Raw genomic sequence first — 18737 nt, 5'->3', positions numbered from 1 at the left:
GTAAAGTTGTTGTCAAATTGTTGTTCATGTCAAGTTTCCTTTTCTGTCATTACTCTCCCCTAAATAATATTCACTATTATTCTAATTTTTACAAACGTTTTATTATCATAAGGGGAAATCATTCAATTGACTTCCAGAATTTAAAAAATTCGGTGACCAACTTCAGAAAATCATTTAAATGTCAAAACAGCTATTTTGCCATCAGGAGCAAATGTCATGTGTATTACTCACATAATTTATAACAAGCTTTTAAGTACAGGTCCATGTAAGAATCAGGCAAACAGTGATAAGTCCATGTTGGCAAATTGATCAAATTTTATATTCTAGATATGGATTTACCTTATTAAAACTTGAATTTGAATTTTTTTTTCAAAAAAAATATTTTTTGTGTTAAAAATGTTCATTTTCAAATTTCCCCGTAATGGCCCCTAAAAATGAGCATGGAAAACTACAAAAATGCACGTTTTTAAAGTAATTTATCTTGCTTTTATAATATAATTGTTGTTGCTAGTATATTCTTTATATAGAGTTCATATGTATAGTGATATGAAAACAGTTTGAAAATTGATTTCAAATATTTTCTTCCCTAGCAACCGTAACCATGCAAATGTGATCAAAATGAATTTTAGAAAAATGCAAATTTCATCTAATTTCATTCTATTTTTTTAAGAAACAGCAACAGTATACACACTTTTATTATATATTCCCTTTTAGTAGAAGCCCTATAGAATAAATTGAAACAAAAAAAAGTTCGGAAAAATTTCGCTGTTGTAGGTGGCAGCACCATCAAAATCGTCAATTTTTCAGTTTTTTTTTAAAATTTTTATGATTTTTACGCCCCATGTTGATCAAATTTAGGTGAAATATTCACTTATATCATGCCAATTCCTATACATATGATATACCAGGGTTTAAAGGGTTAATATTTTGCATTTTGAGTGTAACAATATATATAGCTTGTTTGTGTATGTTTGGAGAGGAGGGTCGCTCGAACTATTTCCAATGGGAAAAATGTTATGATTTACATAAGTGATGAGCCAAAGTCCACAATAATTGTGTTGTTACCTTGCAAGCATCAACAGAGTCTGAATTGATATAAATGAAGGATTTGATTTAAAAGAACCGAATAATTTTCTCACATCTCACAAGCCACTGTAGTGAAGATATTTCAGCCACAGATTACTCTGTTTTGTGTCTCGAACACGGAATTTGTTTTTTTTTAGTAGATGTGATAAACAGTTATACCTGCAGAATGTTTGTTCAGTGGTACGATCAGTAAAATAAAATAAAAGGTGTTTATGGCACAAAGGTACCCCCTCCTCAATAATTATGTAAAAATGCAAGAGTCAATGTTCTTTTATTCAGCATTTTTTCCCTTTCGAAGAGGACATTCCTGGTTAACTTACATGTATAAAATGACAATTGGAGATAATGGAAGTAAAGCATAAAATGGAAAAAAGATAATAAGTTATTCAAATGTTTAATTTCCCAAAACAAAATTATATGACACAAGCAAAATCATTTGAACATATTTTATTAATGCTTAGTTGTAAATCATTATGGTACAAATATGTACTATAGACTTCTATTCAAAAGCGTTATTGCTTAGTACTTTAATAATTTGTGACAATTACTTTAATATAAAAAAAAAATGGTGTGATTGCCAATGAGACCACTTTCAACAAAATGACCCAAAAATTTAAAACTATATATATATATCACTGTACAGCTTTCAACAATAAGCAAGACCCATAACCAATGGTCAGCTATAAAAGACCCCAAAATGACAATGCTAAACAATTCAAACAAGAAAACTAACAGCCTTATGAAGAAGATGTGGTGTCATTACCAATGAGACAACTCTCCACAAGAGACCAAAATCACACAGATATGTACAACTATATGTCACTGTACAGCCTTCAACAATGAGCAAGGCCCATAACCAATAGTCAGCTTAAAAGACCCTAAAATGAACATGCTAAACAATTTAAATGAGAAAACTCTCCACAAGAGACCATAATGACACAGACATTAACAACTATATGTCACTGTACAGCCTTCAACAATGAGCAAGGCCCATACCCAATAGTCAGCTTAAAAAACCTTAAATTGACAATGCTAAACAATTCAAACGATAAAACTAACAGCCTTATTTATGTACAAAAAATGAATGAACAAGAATGTGTCCTTACTAGTACACAGATGCCCCACCCGCACTATAATTTTCTATGTATAATATACTGTTCTGAACAAGAATGTGTCCATATTACACTGGTGCCATACTCACACTGTCTTTTTCTATGTTCAGTGGACTTACAAACTTGGGTCAATTTTTTAATTTGAAAATTACATTAGTAAAATCATACCATAGGGAAAATATGTACTAAGTATAATTTTTTTTGGATTTCCAACTTCATCAAAAACTACCTTGACAAAAAACTGTAACCTGAAGCAGAACAGATAGATGGATAGACAGAAAAAACAAGCAGACAAAAAAAAAAACAAATGCACAGAACATTTTTTTTACAAAAATTAGAACTCAATACTTTTGTGCAGTTGACCCAAAATTACTACTTAGTTGGATTTACATAAAAGTGCTTTACCACTTGACATGGTACCTAACACTAAAGGGAGATAACTCATGTAAAATCAGCTAAACATTTTAATTATGATGTGTTGACTAGGAAATATTAAGCCTCTCAATGATCAAAATAAGTGTTTGTAAAACTGCTATATTTCTGATAAATTGGTTAACTCAAATATTTTGAAATTTTATATGTTTGTCAAAGGGTCAAAGTAAATACTTCATAAAAAATTTATGAAAATTAAATGAGCCAAATTAATTTTAGTGAATGTGTTGGCTACCACCTTAAGACAGGGAAATCAAGTTTCAAAAACATTTGATATGAAAAATGTAGTATAACATGAACATGATGAAATTTCAAGTAAATAATTAAAGTTTTCTGAACACTTGTTGCACCTCTAAGTCTCTATTAATGATTTCAAAGTTATCAATTCTATTCATTGATACTGTCCATCAACTCTTGTTCTTCAATAGCAGACAAGGCTGCCATAAGATCATCATCATCAATTTCTTCTTGTTTCACAGGTGTCTGGACTGAAAGTGATTTGCCTGCTAATCTGGAAAAGTATGATGTAATTTGTGCAACAGTCAGCCATTCATCAACTTGGAATAATCTTTTTCCATCAGAATCTCTTAAAGATTTCATTTGTTCACAAACTTCAACAGGATTTGATTTTTTTCCACTTGTCTCCCCATCTAAAAATTTATCTGTTAGAAATTTCTTAACCTGCACCGGGAATCGTATAGTCTTTTTTCCTTTCTGTAAAGCCCACCCCATTTGCTCACAGTTGAGTGTGTTTTCAACACTGCTATTTGGGGATGAAAGTGTCTTGCATGTAATCACAACATGATTACACAGAGATGCCCACTGTTCTCTTATTATATCATACGTTGTTTTTTTTTCTAGCTGTAAAGAATGTTTTCCACAGAGAACATGATTTTCCATTCCTTTATAAGTAATAAATTTTCTAATGCAACCAACTTCTGGACAAAAGAATAAAGCATCATTAGTTCCATTTTGATGAAGACTTTCAGTATCATTTTCAGGACAGGTTTTACTTACAGTTTCATTACCCTCATTTTTAGCAACTGTTTTGATATTTCCTGCTGGTGTTGAAGGCACTTTGAATGCTTCGTGAACAATGCATCCTGATCTGTGCTCTATTAGCTTGTTATTAGGAAGTTCAGCCATTTCATTAAAAGATATTAAATGTCCTGTTCCGATGCCATAGGCTTTCCTCAAAACTAAACCCTGTTCAGAAACTTGGACATCATTATAACTATTTATTTTCTTTATTTTGTGACTGACAAGTTTTTGTTTTGACAAATCTATTTGTACAGTGGAAACTTGACATCCTGCAACACCTACAACCAGATCAAAAGATAATTTAGTTCTTTCTCATAGCAAACATTATCTTAAAAAACAGAAATAAAATTAATACTCAACTTAAGAAATAATTCATGTAGCCATACAACAGTTTAGATTTCTTGTGCTGCATAGCCACTGGTTAGGTTCTATCTGTTAAGATATAGCAAATATAGCTAGATATACTTGAGATTGGAGCTGTATCTGTGAGCCCCCATGTGAATAATGCGTGTTAAACCAAATTGTTACTTTACCATTGGAAATGGGGTTGTAAGGCCAAATAAAAAAGTATGTGTGGTTTCAGTTACATCTTAAAAGTTAGGGTGGGTAGGTAGGGATTTTTTTTTATTTTATGTTTTTTTTATGGGAGCAACATTCTGACTTAAACAGTGCTTAATGAAAAATAACAATAAAATCTTTAGGGTAGGCTATTTTTAAGCCGAAAAAGTAGGGACGGTAGGGTTACTAGAACCACACATTTATTTTTATTTTGCCTAAACTGAAATCTAAGGTTTTGACCTTGATCTTATGACACAGCCTCTGGTGTTGTTTAATATACATGTAAGGTATATACTTTGAAATCATAACAGTTCTCTAAATACAGCAACCACAATGTGTTACAGACAGACAGACTGTCAGACCAATTACTATAGGGTCTCCATCATTCCACAGGGGCCAAATTAACCTTGTTGCATATGCACTATATATATGTGCCTGTCCCAAGTCAGGAGCCTGTAGTTAAAGTGGTTTTCTGTTGCTTATGTATTTCATATTTGTTTTTTGTATATATATATATATATATATATATATATATGTCTGTCCATATGTTTATCTTTGAGACAAATCTAATGGAAACACCAGTAATTAAGTTGCCAAATATATTTTAGTTTGCAGTGTGAGTCAAAGTTCTGAGTAAAAGTAATATAAAACTTCAAATTAAAAAAAAAATGATGCATGTACATTTTTATAATCAAATGGCTAGTTATTATCATAAACTTATCATGTTCTCTAATAAAGTACAACACAGCTCTGGAAAACTATGGCACTATGTCCTACATTTCAAGCATAAAAGGGACATTGGTTTATTTTGGGGTTTATGTCAGTATAACATGATAAGATGAGTTTTTAGGTTAGGACATTGTTTGTTTATCTAGATTTAGATGTACTTTTATTCATTTTCCCCTCTATTGAGCTGATCAATATTTGTATCAGATTTCAGATTCAAATTTTTTGGTCTTGAGCAACACTAAAGAGAGTGACATTTATAAATTGTTGAATCAGACATCTGATGGAGTAAAAATTAGTGTTATTATAGAGACATTCATTATGGATATTTACTTTCGAAAAGTAAAATGTTTTTCTTCACTTGTGCAACTATGTTACATACATAATGCTTTATTATATTAAATCTTAATTTACCTATTCCAAAATCAAGGGCAGTTTTCATGTCTGAAGCAGACAAAATATTATTTCCATTGGCTACATAGGTCTTCATCTTAGTCCTCATATGGGCTATCTTGGAGTCACAGTACGATTTACCAGCTTGTGGTTCTGAATAGCAGTAATGTTTTATCTGTATTCCTGTAACATATATATTGAATTCTTAAGTTATGTCATCATGGTCAATTTACAAGTGTGTATACAATTTTGCAAGTGAGTGCAGTAACAAGCTTTTACCTAAATTTATTCATTAGTTCTCTTGACCAGAAAGTTTTCTTGTTTGATTTTTTTAAACAAGTAAAAAGTTAATTTCAGGTTAAATAGAAACATAGTTTTAAAGTCCTTCCATTCAACTTTATTACACTTCTCAGTTGCTCTGTAATTCTCATATCACTAATTTAAAACTGACAATTCACACTTCATTTATATATCAAATAAGCATTTGGTATTTAAAAACATATTAAAAATATATAATGAGAGAAACAGTATTCTGCAAAAAAAGCAAGCTAAATATAAGAAGAACTTTAAAATAAATATTTTATAAATATCAATTTCACTTTTACTGAAGTAATTGTCTGGAAACCAAATGTCAATAGACAATACCAAACCAAGACGACAACGCCATAATACTGAAGTAATAGTTTGCAGAGAATAATTTATAATAAGGTATCAGAGCATTGTCGTCAACTTTCGTTGATTTCATAAAAGGTATCTACATGTATACTGTACCTGTTTGTTTAATTATTTCTGGTAAACATAACCACATATGGCCACAGTGATAGCAACCTGCGTTGTCAGATCGTAACATAATCTCTGTGATGTGTGGGAGCTGCTCTTTCATTGTTACTAAAACATTCTCCAACAAAGATGTCACACTAAACCAGTCTTGTTTTGCTGAATCTAATACATGAGTGAAGGTCTTATGCTGAAAATAAATTGAAAAAATACACTATGACATTTGTTATTAGCTGATTATAGTTAAGTTCATTTCATTTTAACTTAAGGGTAAGATTTACACACTGAAAAAAACATGAATTACAGACCTGGTATACACGTACTACTTGTATAACATAATAAGAACCACAATGTACCAATTTTTGTGTCTTTTTCTATAAGAAGAAAGAATACTTTTTTTTAAAAAATTTCAACTTATTGGTAAATATGCTGTTATAAATAGATTAAAGAAATAAATCTAGATTGAGAATGTATCAGCTATTTTTTAAAACATTTTCACTATTTCTAGACCTATGTCTGACATATTAGCCGAATTGTAAAAGTCATTTGTTAGGTCTTGATAGTAAATTTCAGAGCAAAAATGTGTCCACAGTAGGTTTACAAATACATGTACCCCTTACCATTAGTCATGTTCAGTGAACCGTAAAATTGTGTCAAATTTCAATAATCAGATGTACTTTGTTTCAACTTAATGTGACTTTAATTTCATAATAAACTTCAGGTATTTTTTCTAAAACCTTTAGGTCGAAGATGGACATGCATACGCAAGCATAGACTAAGAAACATAATTTCACACATGTACTTACTTTCATTGCATTTTCTTGATCTTTAAAAATGCAAACAGTGACATGCCAGTTTTTACCTCTTTGCCCAAACCAATCTGTTTGCTTTTCTCTGTATTTGAGTGGCAAGAACTTCATAGCCCAGTCCATTACTAACATGGCCTGGTGTGTTTCTAGTGATTCAAGCATATTTATTCTAAACCTGTCTTGATTTACTGTTCTAACAATATGTGACTTCCAATTATATATTTGTGTGGTGGCATCTGACAATCTCTTGGTGTGTTCTTCTTTCAAATCTGTGTCTTCAAGATTTGCTATAAGGATCTTCAATTTCGACTCTATTTCTTTCAGAATTTGACATCTATCGCAATGCAAACTATGTGTATGATTACATTTAGACTGGAATTTTTCATCCTTAGGATCACTAAGACTCCATTTAATACAATGGTCAGCACACATATCAGATTCTTGTACATGTAGCCTGAAATCAGTTTTCATGTACACTTTGCTAGCAGTTAACATATTGCTTAATTCAGTATGCTGTTCAGTAGATATAATATTTATCTCTTTAAGTTTATCTGTACACTCATGTAATGCCTGATAGCCTTCAACTCCCTCTGCTGCAATGTTGTCCAGCCCATGAAGATTTGTTCTCTTTGATGCTGCACAAGCCTTCAAGATGTAAAATAAAGTTGATCTACCTAAAGGTTCAAAAGCTGTGTCTTTACAGTAAACTTCATACATCTGAATAATTTGAGAATGGCAAGAAGTTCTTACAACATCAGGAATTGTTATGTGTTCTCCAGTATCTAAATTGATATTCCTAGTCCCAAATGAAACAATTTGGACAAAACATGGATCAAAAAAGAAGTCTAAGGCATGTTGAAGCTTGACTTGATCCATTCTGCTTCGTGGTTGTTTAACTTTTTCTGGTATAGTGATTCCTTGAGTAACAGATAACAATCTTGCTTGGTCTATTTTGTAAACAGTTAAATCTGGTATGTGTTTTAACAGTTCCTGTTTTGTCATCTTCCTTGCTATAACTGAAAGAATTTGTGATTTTAAATTACTGTTTGTGGTTTCCTCATATAATTTCAAAACTGAGTTTGTGAGATCAGACTCTGTTGGTGTTTTACTGGTTATCATTTCTGGCATGATTAATTTCTTTAGTTCTTGTGATTGCCCAGGTGCAATAAGATTGAGAACTGAGTCCACAGATTCTTCTGCCTTACGTTTATAGTACCTGATTGTACTCAATTTAGCCTCGTCTATGTTGGTACGTAATTGGCCTCTAAGGGGACTTGATTTTCCTCTACTAGCAAGATCAATTACTTCATTTGCCACTTCTAATGTGTTTGTGTCAATAGTATCACTCCAGTTAGAAATCTGAGATAGATGTTGTGAAAACTGGGTTCCTTCGGATGTCTGTAATATGAAAACATTCATTAATCAGTACACAAATGATTAAAATGAGATGCATAAAAGCTTATTATTTCAGATATTTGAAGATCCGGATGCTTCATATTTTGTTTATAGATGCCTTATGCTACAAACTTTCTGTCTGTCATATGACCAATATTATTGACCTCATTTCAGGGTTAAGTGACTACTTGAGAAAAAATTGCTATGTTTATTTCTATCTTAGTACATGTACATGTAATAGGATAACTAGATCATTACATAAAAAAAAATCTGTTAGTTTTCTAGTTTGAATTGTTTTGCATGGTCATTTCAGAGCCTTTTAAAGCCTACGTAGTATGAGATTTGCTCATTGTTGAAGACCGTTCAGTGACCTATAGCTGTAAATTTCTGGATCATTTTGGTCTCTTGTGGTGAGTTGTCTCATAGGCAATCATATCACATCTTCTTTTACATATATATATATTTGGTATGTGCAACCTCATACCTGTCAGACAGTTTTTACTTAAAATCAAGGCTCAACCTCATTTCATGGAACAGTGAACAAAATCAAGTTTCCATATTCAAGTCTATATCTTTGATAATATAACCAATAAGTCTTCTATATTTGGACATTTTCATGGTTCAATGGTCAAAGTTCAGTTTTTGTGATTTGGTCTATTTCTCATATATATTCTATAAGTATTTAGTCAATAATATTTGGTGTATGGAATGGTAAGAAGAACATGTCTGTCAGGCAGTAATCATTCCTTCTTTTCTTACTATCCAACCATCAACATAAATTTAACTGAGAACACTAAACCAGGGAAAATATTTCAGTGTGTCCACTCTTGTCTATACAGTAAACTTTCTGAATGTTTAAACTTACACTGTCAAAACAATCCTCTTCTATATTCTTCAAACATACTTGTTTCGATTTATCCTCTTTCTACAACAGAAAAAATGCTTTTAAGTCAACAGTATATACATAAAATAAAAATGTAATATAAATTGGAAAAAAATCATTCAAGGCGTAATGAAGTTAGCATAATTAGTATCCAACATATAAAAATATAATACTATGATAATGTGGCTTGCAGTTTGATACAAATGCAGATGTTTAACCCTGAGCAGTTTGGACAAATATGTACCAGTATGCAAAATTCAAACTTGATATAACTCTCAATTTGTAAAGCAATTAAAATATTTGAAAAAGCATAGGTTTTCAAAAATTTGAAAGAACAGTTAGAATCAATTTCTTGTCTTGAAACCAAGCGTCTTTGTAAAACTATGATGACATTGCAATAACATTGTTTGTATATATGGCTATAACATTTTGCAGTCATAAAAAATGCTTATATAATTTAGTAACTAAAGACATGTATTGAACCCTAGAACAACAAATGACATAAAATTTAGAATATCTCACCATAATGAATATGTGTACTAAGTTTCAAGTTAGTGTGACTTCAATTTCAACATGTACTACCTTGACCAAAAACTTTAACCTGATGCAGTACCGACGGACAAGAATATACAAATAAGTTGACATGACCAGATTTGTCAGCCTAAGTAGTTATTGCCCTTTATGCATTCTTCTTAAATTCTTTAATTCTTCTACATACGTGCAATAATTGTAAGCCATAAGGGCTGCAAGAAATATGGTCAAAGTTACAAAACTCATGAAAAGAATAAAATCAAACTAGAACTAGAACTACGATTTAAGTCACTTAAGATATAAATAGAAGTTTAATTTAGCTTAGGCAGTCTCGGAGGACTAGCTTCAATAATGTTTTAATACTCTCTGATAGTAACTAGCACTTTTTTCTCTATTAATTAATAAAGTAATACTCACATTATTTTCAAATTGTTGGATAGGATGTTCTCTCAATTTGTATCCAGATTCATATGTGCTTTCTTGGTCAACTTGATCAATGTACTGAAAAATAAACAGAAATGATTGAAATCTATGGAATATAATTACAACAGCATAAATAATTACATTCCATACATGTATACATTTATGAGTGACAAGAAATATAAATTACATTTTATACATCAGCCATGTCCATAACATTGAATGACAAATGTGATTTCTCTATATTAATTCACAAGGTAACAGTTGACAGGAAGCCATGTACCAGTAACCTTGTATGTACCTGCGACAATATTTTTACTGCAAAATGGCATGAAATAATCTCACTTCTTTAATATATATAATAAAATTAATTCGATGGGAATTTGTGTTATAATTTTTATTATATATATATATATATATATATGTAGTATTTGGTAAAAGTAGCTACAATGTATAGAAGCAGCACACATTTTTTAGTATGATCCCCTTGGTTGAAGCTGCAACCTATGGTTTTAATGGTAAACAAAAAAGCTACCAGACTAGAAGACAGTTTAAAAAATTCAAAATAATGAATAAAACTAGGATTGATGATGACAGAAAAACATCCAAATTGCTGTAAAAGGACAACTATGTAACATCAATAATTCAGCACTTATTCAAAATACCATACCTCATTATGACATTCATTTTCTTCTGGTGTATTTGGAATTAGGTCATTACACTTTTTCTTACATCCATTACAAATTCCTGAAAGTAAATATAATTATTTGTAATGAAAGAAGAATCCTGTGAGACATGAATTATAAACATGATAAATACATAATGAAATACAATTGTAACTCCCTTGCAAAATCAGAATATACCAGGGTATACAATATAAGGTCAATGTCAGAAAAATATCAACTTTTTTGTTTGAGGCCGAGAAGCTGGGAAAGGGCAAGCACATAATTTGATCTATAAAAAGTGTAAAGAATTTTAAACCATTATTGACAACTTTATAATTAAACATGGATTTTCATAATTGGATGTGCAGTAATGAACCATTTTTCCAAAAAATATATTTTTAAGCCTATAGCAAAAAAATTGAAACAAATCTTCTTCATGACAAGCAATTTGTATACAACTATTTAGATATATTTGCAATAATAAATAATGTTTTACCTGAACCTACAGGTTGAAGACATCCAAACTTGTTTAGGATAGTTTTGCTCATCAATGGAGTCACCCCTTTCTGTGGCTGCTGCTTTCCTACATGCAATGGGAAGGTACACTTTTTCCTTGCTTTCCAATTTATTCCTAGACTGTATCTGTGGTATGGACAAACAGTCATTTCTTGGTCAAACCTTGAAAGAAAAAATTTTTTTGAAATGTTTTCATTATGTCTTCTCTCAGATTAGCAATTTAGGTTACATTATGTAGGCTACATGTACATTTGTATATACAGCAGCTGTGCTATTTGAGCAGTCAAATTGCATTGACTGTATATTCATATGTCATATACAGTCCATGACCGTATATCACCTTGTTTATGAGGTTGACAATGGGTTTCCGTAGAGTTTTATTTATGACGTCAATAAAACATACAGGTTCGCGGAAATTTAACGTCGTCCGCTTCAAATTAAGAAATGATGTTTTTTACCCAAAATACTTCATTTAAAACATTTTTAAGAGTTGCAGTATATAAAGAATAACCATACATTGTCTCAAATTTCAATTTGTTATTTGTACTCGGCTCGAAACAGGTAGAAATGCTCGGCACAGCCTCGCTTTCTACCTGTTTCTAAGCCTTGTACAAATAACATTGATATTTCGAGACAATGTATGGTTATTCTATATACATGTACATCTAGGTTGACAAGTGTTATATGTTTAATGTGAAACACTTTGATAGCTATAAAATGTCGCTCACCTACAATGTATTTAGAAATTGTTGCAAGATTTTGTTGGTGTTGTGTCATTGTTTTATGTTATGTTTTAGACCATATGAATATATGGACCTTGCATGTATACATGGTCCAACTGTATGCATATGGGCCGACCGTTTGTGTATGGTTGGACCATATAAGTTTATACTCATTCAACAATGAAAAGGCCGAACCAAATAAGTATTTTGGACCATATATTTAAGGTATTTTTTTCAAATATGTATTAGCATAGAAAAGTACTAGAAAAATCACTAAATTATCGGTCAGGGTGGTTTACAATGAGCAAAACATTTACTGCATAGTCAGATATAAATGGGCTTTCAATGTAAACTACATGTACCGGTATAACATTTTCTCCATCATCCTTATCCTTTGAAATTTTATAGAAAAAGTCTAGATCAAATACATGTATCTATATATATGTAACACTCCCAAATGTGTCCGATTCACCCAAACGTGTCTATCCTCCCGAAACGTGGCTGTAATGTCAAATATTCCCCAAATGTCTCTGACTTTATAACCCCCAAACGTGTCCAATAATTGTTATTCGCAAAAACGTGTCCACTATTAAACACTAGGAGTCTCACGTTTTTAGCGCTAATACATGAACATGAATAAAATCATTAACGTTTACGGCAATTCTATAATGGGGGACACATTTGATAAAGTGGTCATTTATAAGTATTAGTTGGTTTCAATGCCGGTTATTATTGCAAATTTAACCTGTTACATACATGTATAAATCAACTTTTGTTTGAATGATATCATATTAACAATAAATACTATACATATTAAGTTTTATTATCATACCGGGGATTTTGGATTGGACCTAAATTTGTTTACGATTATTCAGAATTAACATTAGTTAAACTTAAAAATCTAAAGAACCAGTAAAGACTGATTTTTTTATAACTTCACTCAGAAACTAGGTGATTCTCTCAAAAAATTAAAAAAAAAAACTCTTAAAATTATAAACTGGTAGTAAGATTTTATATTATGAACTTTTGGTTTCGAACATCACCTAAATATATGCAAACAAGAGACATAAGTTCCAGTGGCAAATATTTTATGCATGGACAGGACGACAACATACTTTGAATAAGTTATATAATGAGATGCGGAAGAACATTTGCCAGAACTCTTGAATTGTACCTTAATTATTCTGGGAATTTGGGATTAGGACCTATAAATGTGTACAGTTATAAAAATTTACACTTACTTTATTAGGAATTTACACTAATCATAACACGGAATCAAATTATATTTTTGGAGTGGAAAAGGGCAGTTTTATTTTTACGGAATATCAGTAAAACAATCTTTTATTTCCCTTTATATCATAGGACAAGTTGGGAAATTGACATCTTTTAAAGGATTGGGCACGTTTGGGGGTTTATTAAAAAAATGGACACGTTAAGACGTTTGAATAATACAAATGACACCCTTTGACGCCCTTAAATTTTTACATCTAGACATGTTTTGCAGTTCAGTGACATCGATGTGGACATATTTGGGAGTTTCAGACACGTTTGAAGGGAAAGACAATTTTCTGAGTGTTACATATATATATATATCAAGAAATAATTACTTGCCTTCTATTGTTTTATTCATAACATTGAAAGAACATTTAGGAACACCAGTTTAGTGGACACAATCAACCCAATGGAGAAAGGTGTACAACAAACAGGTGAACCGTTTCATGGTCTCAAAAGCACCACAAGTTGTTGCATAAATTATATACATGTGTACATGTTGTTCATGTACATGTAATTTTATTTTACCAAAAATTATATCAGTAAATCTTAATATGTTTATAACTGATTTGGGAAATGTGTCTCAACCTTAAGCTTTAATCCTCTTGCTGCCAGAAAATACTACCGGTAGCTGTCAGTGATGTCTAACAAAATTTGATATATGACGTCACGCCAAAATGATCATTACGTTTGATAATCATTAAAGAAAACTATAACTATATGTTTAATCTCTTGTCATTTCTTCGAAAATGATACAACGAGGAGATGCTTGCATGTTTTTAAACTTAGATGTGCCCCTCCATCAGTCAGTATGGACACATGTAATCCTCTGAAAGCAAAAGGTTTATTTTTATAGGCTTAGGGGACTCAGTACATGTACTTTGAGGATGGATGCAACCTCAATTGTTTAAAGTTAGTTTTTGGTTTGTGTTCACTGTGTTCAGTTTTTTTTCTGTGTTTTTAACATGATTGGGTAATTATTTCTATCATTACCTACCCAGTTCCTAATGTTTTTAGGAGATACTGTTTCATCTTTATAAAGGGGGGGGGGGCTAGGATGACATTTTAAAAGGCAGGACAGAAGTTTTGAATATATATACAAAAATCAGGCAACCTGTCAAATAAAAACACACTGACAGGCTGGACAATTTATGTAAAAAAAAGGAAAAACTAATTACAAACATGGCAGGACCAAATAAAAATGATACAATGTAGAGATTGAAAAATAAAAAGGCAAGACGACAATTCAGGACAAAATTTTCATTTCAGCCCCACCCCTCATAACAATAAAATGAATTTCATAGTTCCCTTAACAGCTTGATGGATGGTTGTGCTATATATTTTATCAAAAGAACTCAAGTTAATGGTGGTTCGTCCTATGGAACTGGGACTGGGAGGCATAAACAAAATACATGATGTAATGTAACAGTTTATCGTGGGTGTTATACACATATATAACTTATTGTGTCTTTGTTTGTTTTAGTGGTATTAATTATTTTGAGTGTGGGGAAAGAGGCAGCATATTCATTTACCTGAAAATACCACATCTCAGAGCTATTAATTCTCCCTCACTGCAAACGGCTGGTTCGTGCGTAGTTTGATGACCTCCACATAGTCTTAGCTCTTGCAAATGCCGCGTAATGTCTTTGTCACATTCCGCCAGCTTTCTTATACATTTATCTTGTTTATATACAGGATAATACCCACATATGTGGGTTGAAAACAGACTTAGGCTGCATTTCAAGTCCGGCGGGAGTGACTCGTCTGCCATTTGTTATGTTGTTGTGCAGACTACGCGCCTTTTTTTAAAAGAGGTAACCAAGCAAGGGAGATAAACAATACCGCGAAAGACGCATTTCGATGATTTTACTTTAGTGAATAACATTTTTTAAATAAAAATTTCCAAACTTTTTATTCATTGAAAGAGAAGATATGTATCAAAAGATTTCAAATATAATAAAACTTGTGTGCTAGGCATCTGCTGTTTACAGAAAATCAATATCGAAGTTGACCTACTTCCAATGCGTTACACTGTTAAATATGCGGACGGCGAATGCATTCAATCTATTTTTTGCTAGACAAATATGGCATACATTGATGTAATACTATGGTTTTGTCACTTTTATTAATGGATTACAAAGTTCCCAAAATTTCACCATATTCCGTGTATATGGACTTATCAGTTTTTATTTGATTTGCCTGATTCTTACATGGACCTGTACTTTAAAACAGTATTAGTAAATATTGAGTTTATTACACCCTAAATGTCAACAAAGCTTTTACCAGGATTAGTAAATGTTGAGTTATTACATATCACAATTGATAATTAGTTAGCATCTATTCTAAAATATGCACAAAATGCTGATACATTATAACATGCCCATGCTTTGCTAATTGTTAATTTTGACTTTTTGTAATTTGGATATACATGTATTTTACTTAGTATACAATAAATAAAACATAAGAAATAGGGTCAAATCAATGAACATGAATTTGACAGCTAATACCCCTCTTATGTGCATGCCTTTATCAATATGAGTATATATGTTAAGTTTATAACTCAATGAATGTCAACAAAGCTTTTATGTCAGTAGCTTTTTATGTTATGACTATACTCACAGAATATCAACATAACTTTAACCTGTATCAGTATTATTCACAGAACATCAACATAGCTTTAACTGCATCATTTAATGTTAAGTTAATTCCTCATAGAACATCAACATAGCTTTAACTGCATCATTTAATGTTAAGTTAATTACTCATAGAACACCAACATAGCTTTAACTGCATCATTTAATGTTAAGTTAATTACTCATAGAACATCAACATAGCCTTAACTGCATCATTCAATGTTAAGTTAATTACTCATAGAACACCAACATAGCTTTAACTGCATCATTCGATGTTAAGTTAATTACTCATAGAACACCAACATAGCTTTAACTGCATCATTCGATGTTAAGTTAATTACTCATAGAACACCAACATAGCTTTAACTGCATCATTTGATGTTAAGTTAATTACTCATAGAACACCAACATAGCTTTAACTGCATCATTTAATGTTAAGTTAATTACTCATAGAACACCAACATAGCTTTAACTGCATCATTTAATGTTAAGTTAATTACTCATAGAACACCAACATAGCTTTAACTGCATCATTTAATGTTAAGTTAATTACTCATAGAACACCAACATAGCTTTAACTGCATCATTTAATGAACATTAAGTTAATTACTCACAGAACACCAACATAGCTTTAACTGCATCATTTAATGAGTAGTTTACAAGCACAGAATTTCTACAAAATTTTACCAGGATCAGTACATGTTAAATTATTAACTCACAGAATGTCTACAAAGTCTTTACAAACATCAGTGCATGATAAGATTATTTACTCAGAGAGAGTCAAAAACCTTCTTTTATCAGTATCAATTAAAGTTATTAAGTTTTTACTCACAGAATGTCAACAAAACTTTTACCACCATCAGCAAATGTTGCTTTTATAAACAGTTCTGTCATCTTGGAAATATCTACTGGTTCAAAAGGAATCAACTACAGAAAAAAAACCCTGGATTAAAATAACCTTAAAAGGAAAGAGATAACTTCATGTCTTCATCATAAAATACAGCAAAAAACATATAATATTATTTGAACAAGCTACAGAACATTCTTATTATAAACACTTTTAATGATAGTTTTTATTCTATATTTGTATGCCCTACCTAAGATAGTAGAGGGGCATTATGTTTTCTGGTCTGTGCATCCATTTGTTTGTCCATCCGTCTGTCTATGTCAAATGTGTATATAAGGACCTCCATATGCATTGACACAAAAATTAGAATGTCGATAAGGACCTCCGAATTTACTTACAAACAAAAATCAAATGTTGAAAAAGGCCTCAAAATTTGAATGAGGATAAGGGCCTCCAAATTCCCTTTCATAAAAAACTCAAATGTTGAAAAAGGCCTCCAAATTTACAACAGACAATCTTCCAATGTGTTTAAGGGCCTCTAAATTCCCTGATATACAAAACTCACTTACAGACAAAAATCAAATGTGGACAAGAAACTCCTAATTTACCACAGAAAAAATCGAATGTGGAAAAGATCATAAGGACCTCAAAATTCATCTACAAACAAAACTCCAATGTTGAAAAGACCTCTAAATTTACAACAGACAAACTTTAAATGTGGTTAAGGGCCTCAAATTCCCTTACAGTTAAACCCCATATTGATAAGGGCCTCCAAATTCAGTAACATATAAATCTAAAATATTGATAAGGGCCTTCAGATTTAATTATATACAAAACTCAAATGTGAATAAGGACATTCAAATTCAGTTACAGACAAAACAGAAAATAATACCACCAAATTTACCACAGACAACATTTTAATGTGGATAAAACCTCCAAATTCAGTTACATAAAAAAAACTCAACTGTGGATAAGGACCTTCAAATTCACTTAGAAATAAAATTCAAATGTGGATAAAGACCTCTAAATTTACAACAGGCAAACTTCAAATGTGGATAAGGGCCTCAAAATTCCCTTACATACACATTCACTTACAGTTAAACCATCATATTGATAAGGGCCTCAAAATTCAGTAACATACAAATCTAAAATATTGATGAGGACCTTCAGATTCCAGCAGAGGACATTTGAGCGCATTGACAGCGAAAAAAATAGGACGTTTCAGCGCCAAAGTAGAACCCATTTGAGCGCCAGTATTTTAATCCATTTTAGCGAAAATTAATATCATCAACGCCCATTTTAGCGAAATATTTTTAACCCTTTTAAGTAAATAAATAATATATAATACATAAAAATGTTTAAAAGACTCAAGACAGCACATATGATAATAGATGCTTGCTCGTCTGTCCTTAATCTAGTTTTGCAGTCTTTTGTCTGTAAATATATTAAGAGGTTTGTAAAATTGTGTGTATAATGAAATCTTTTATTTTTTTCTTCATTGATAGTCTTTAATTTATCTGTATATATCAGATGTTTATAAAATTGATCATTGAGATGTAAGCAGTTATAGACCTTCAACAATGAGACAAACTACATCTTATTTGTTGTGCTACCAATGTAAATAATTTTGTGCATTTCATTTAGATATTAATATTTACCGAACATCTCCATGCTATTTCTTGGTCTTTCAATACTTATATAAATTACTGTTCATGATATATACAGTAAGGTGAGCATTATTCAACCAGGTAAATTTTCACTAAAATGGGCTATCGAAAATGCAGGTGAGTGGATTAATCTGGTGCTTAAATGGGCTCTAATGTCCGCGCTCAAATGTCCCCTAGTAGTTTTAATTTTTTTGCTTAAATGTCCTGCGCCCTCAGATTCAGTTATAAACAAAACTTAAGGCTGTTCATAAA

General features: G+C 31.3%; 2 protein-coding genes across 6 annotated transcripts in view; both read right to left on the bottom strand.

Annotated features, from left to right (window-relative positions):
- The window catches only part of LOC143064414 (fatty-acid amide hydrolase 1-like), a 57850-nt gene that overhangs the window by 10167 nt on the left and 28946 nt on the right, over nt 1-18737 (bottom strand). For all 4 annotated transcript variants that reach the window (XM_076237231.1, XM_076237228.1, XM_076237230.1 and 1 more), the window contains exon 10: nt 16804-16898. In XM_076237231.1, the coding sequence (XP_076093346.1) occupies nt 16804-16898 (95 nt within the window). The remainder of the gene's footprint in view (nt 1-16803; nt 16899-18737) is intronic.
- LOC143064412 (uncharacterized) lies at nt 255-15561 on the bottom strand. 2 transcript variants are annotated; one of them, XM_076237224.1, is made up of 9 exons: nt 14871-15561; nt 11325-11506; nt 10834-10910; nt 10161-10244; nt 9195-9254; nt 6932-8332; nt 6120-6315; nt 5370-5531; nt 255-3949 (listed from the first exon to the last, which is right to left on the bottom strand). In XM_076237224.1, exons 1-9 carry the CDS (start codon nt 15107-15109, stop codon nt 3018-3020), a joined length of 3333 nt encoding a protein of 1110 aa, XP_076093339.1. In that variant the 5' UTR covers nt 15110-15561; the 3' UTR covers nt 255-3017. The 2 variants fall into 2 exon arrangements, with proteins under 2 accessions (XP_076093339.1, XP_076093340.1); XM_076237225.1 differs by lacking the exon at nt 14871-15561 and having other exon boundaries at nt 11325-11834.

The sequence above is a fragment of the Mytilus galloprovincialis genome, chromosome 2 (genome assembly GCF_965363235.1).
Source record: "Mytilus galloprovincialis chromosome 2, xbMytGall1.hap1.1, whole genome shotgun sequence".
NCBI classification, from domain to species: domain Eukaryota; kingdom Metazoa; phylum Mollusca; class Bivalvia; order Mytilida; family Mytilidae; genus Mytilus; species Mytilus galloprovincialis.
The sequence above is the reverse complement of the archived record's forward strand: the minus strand, read 5'-3'. Positions and strand labels throughout refer to the sequence as shown.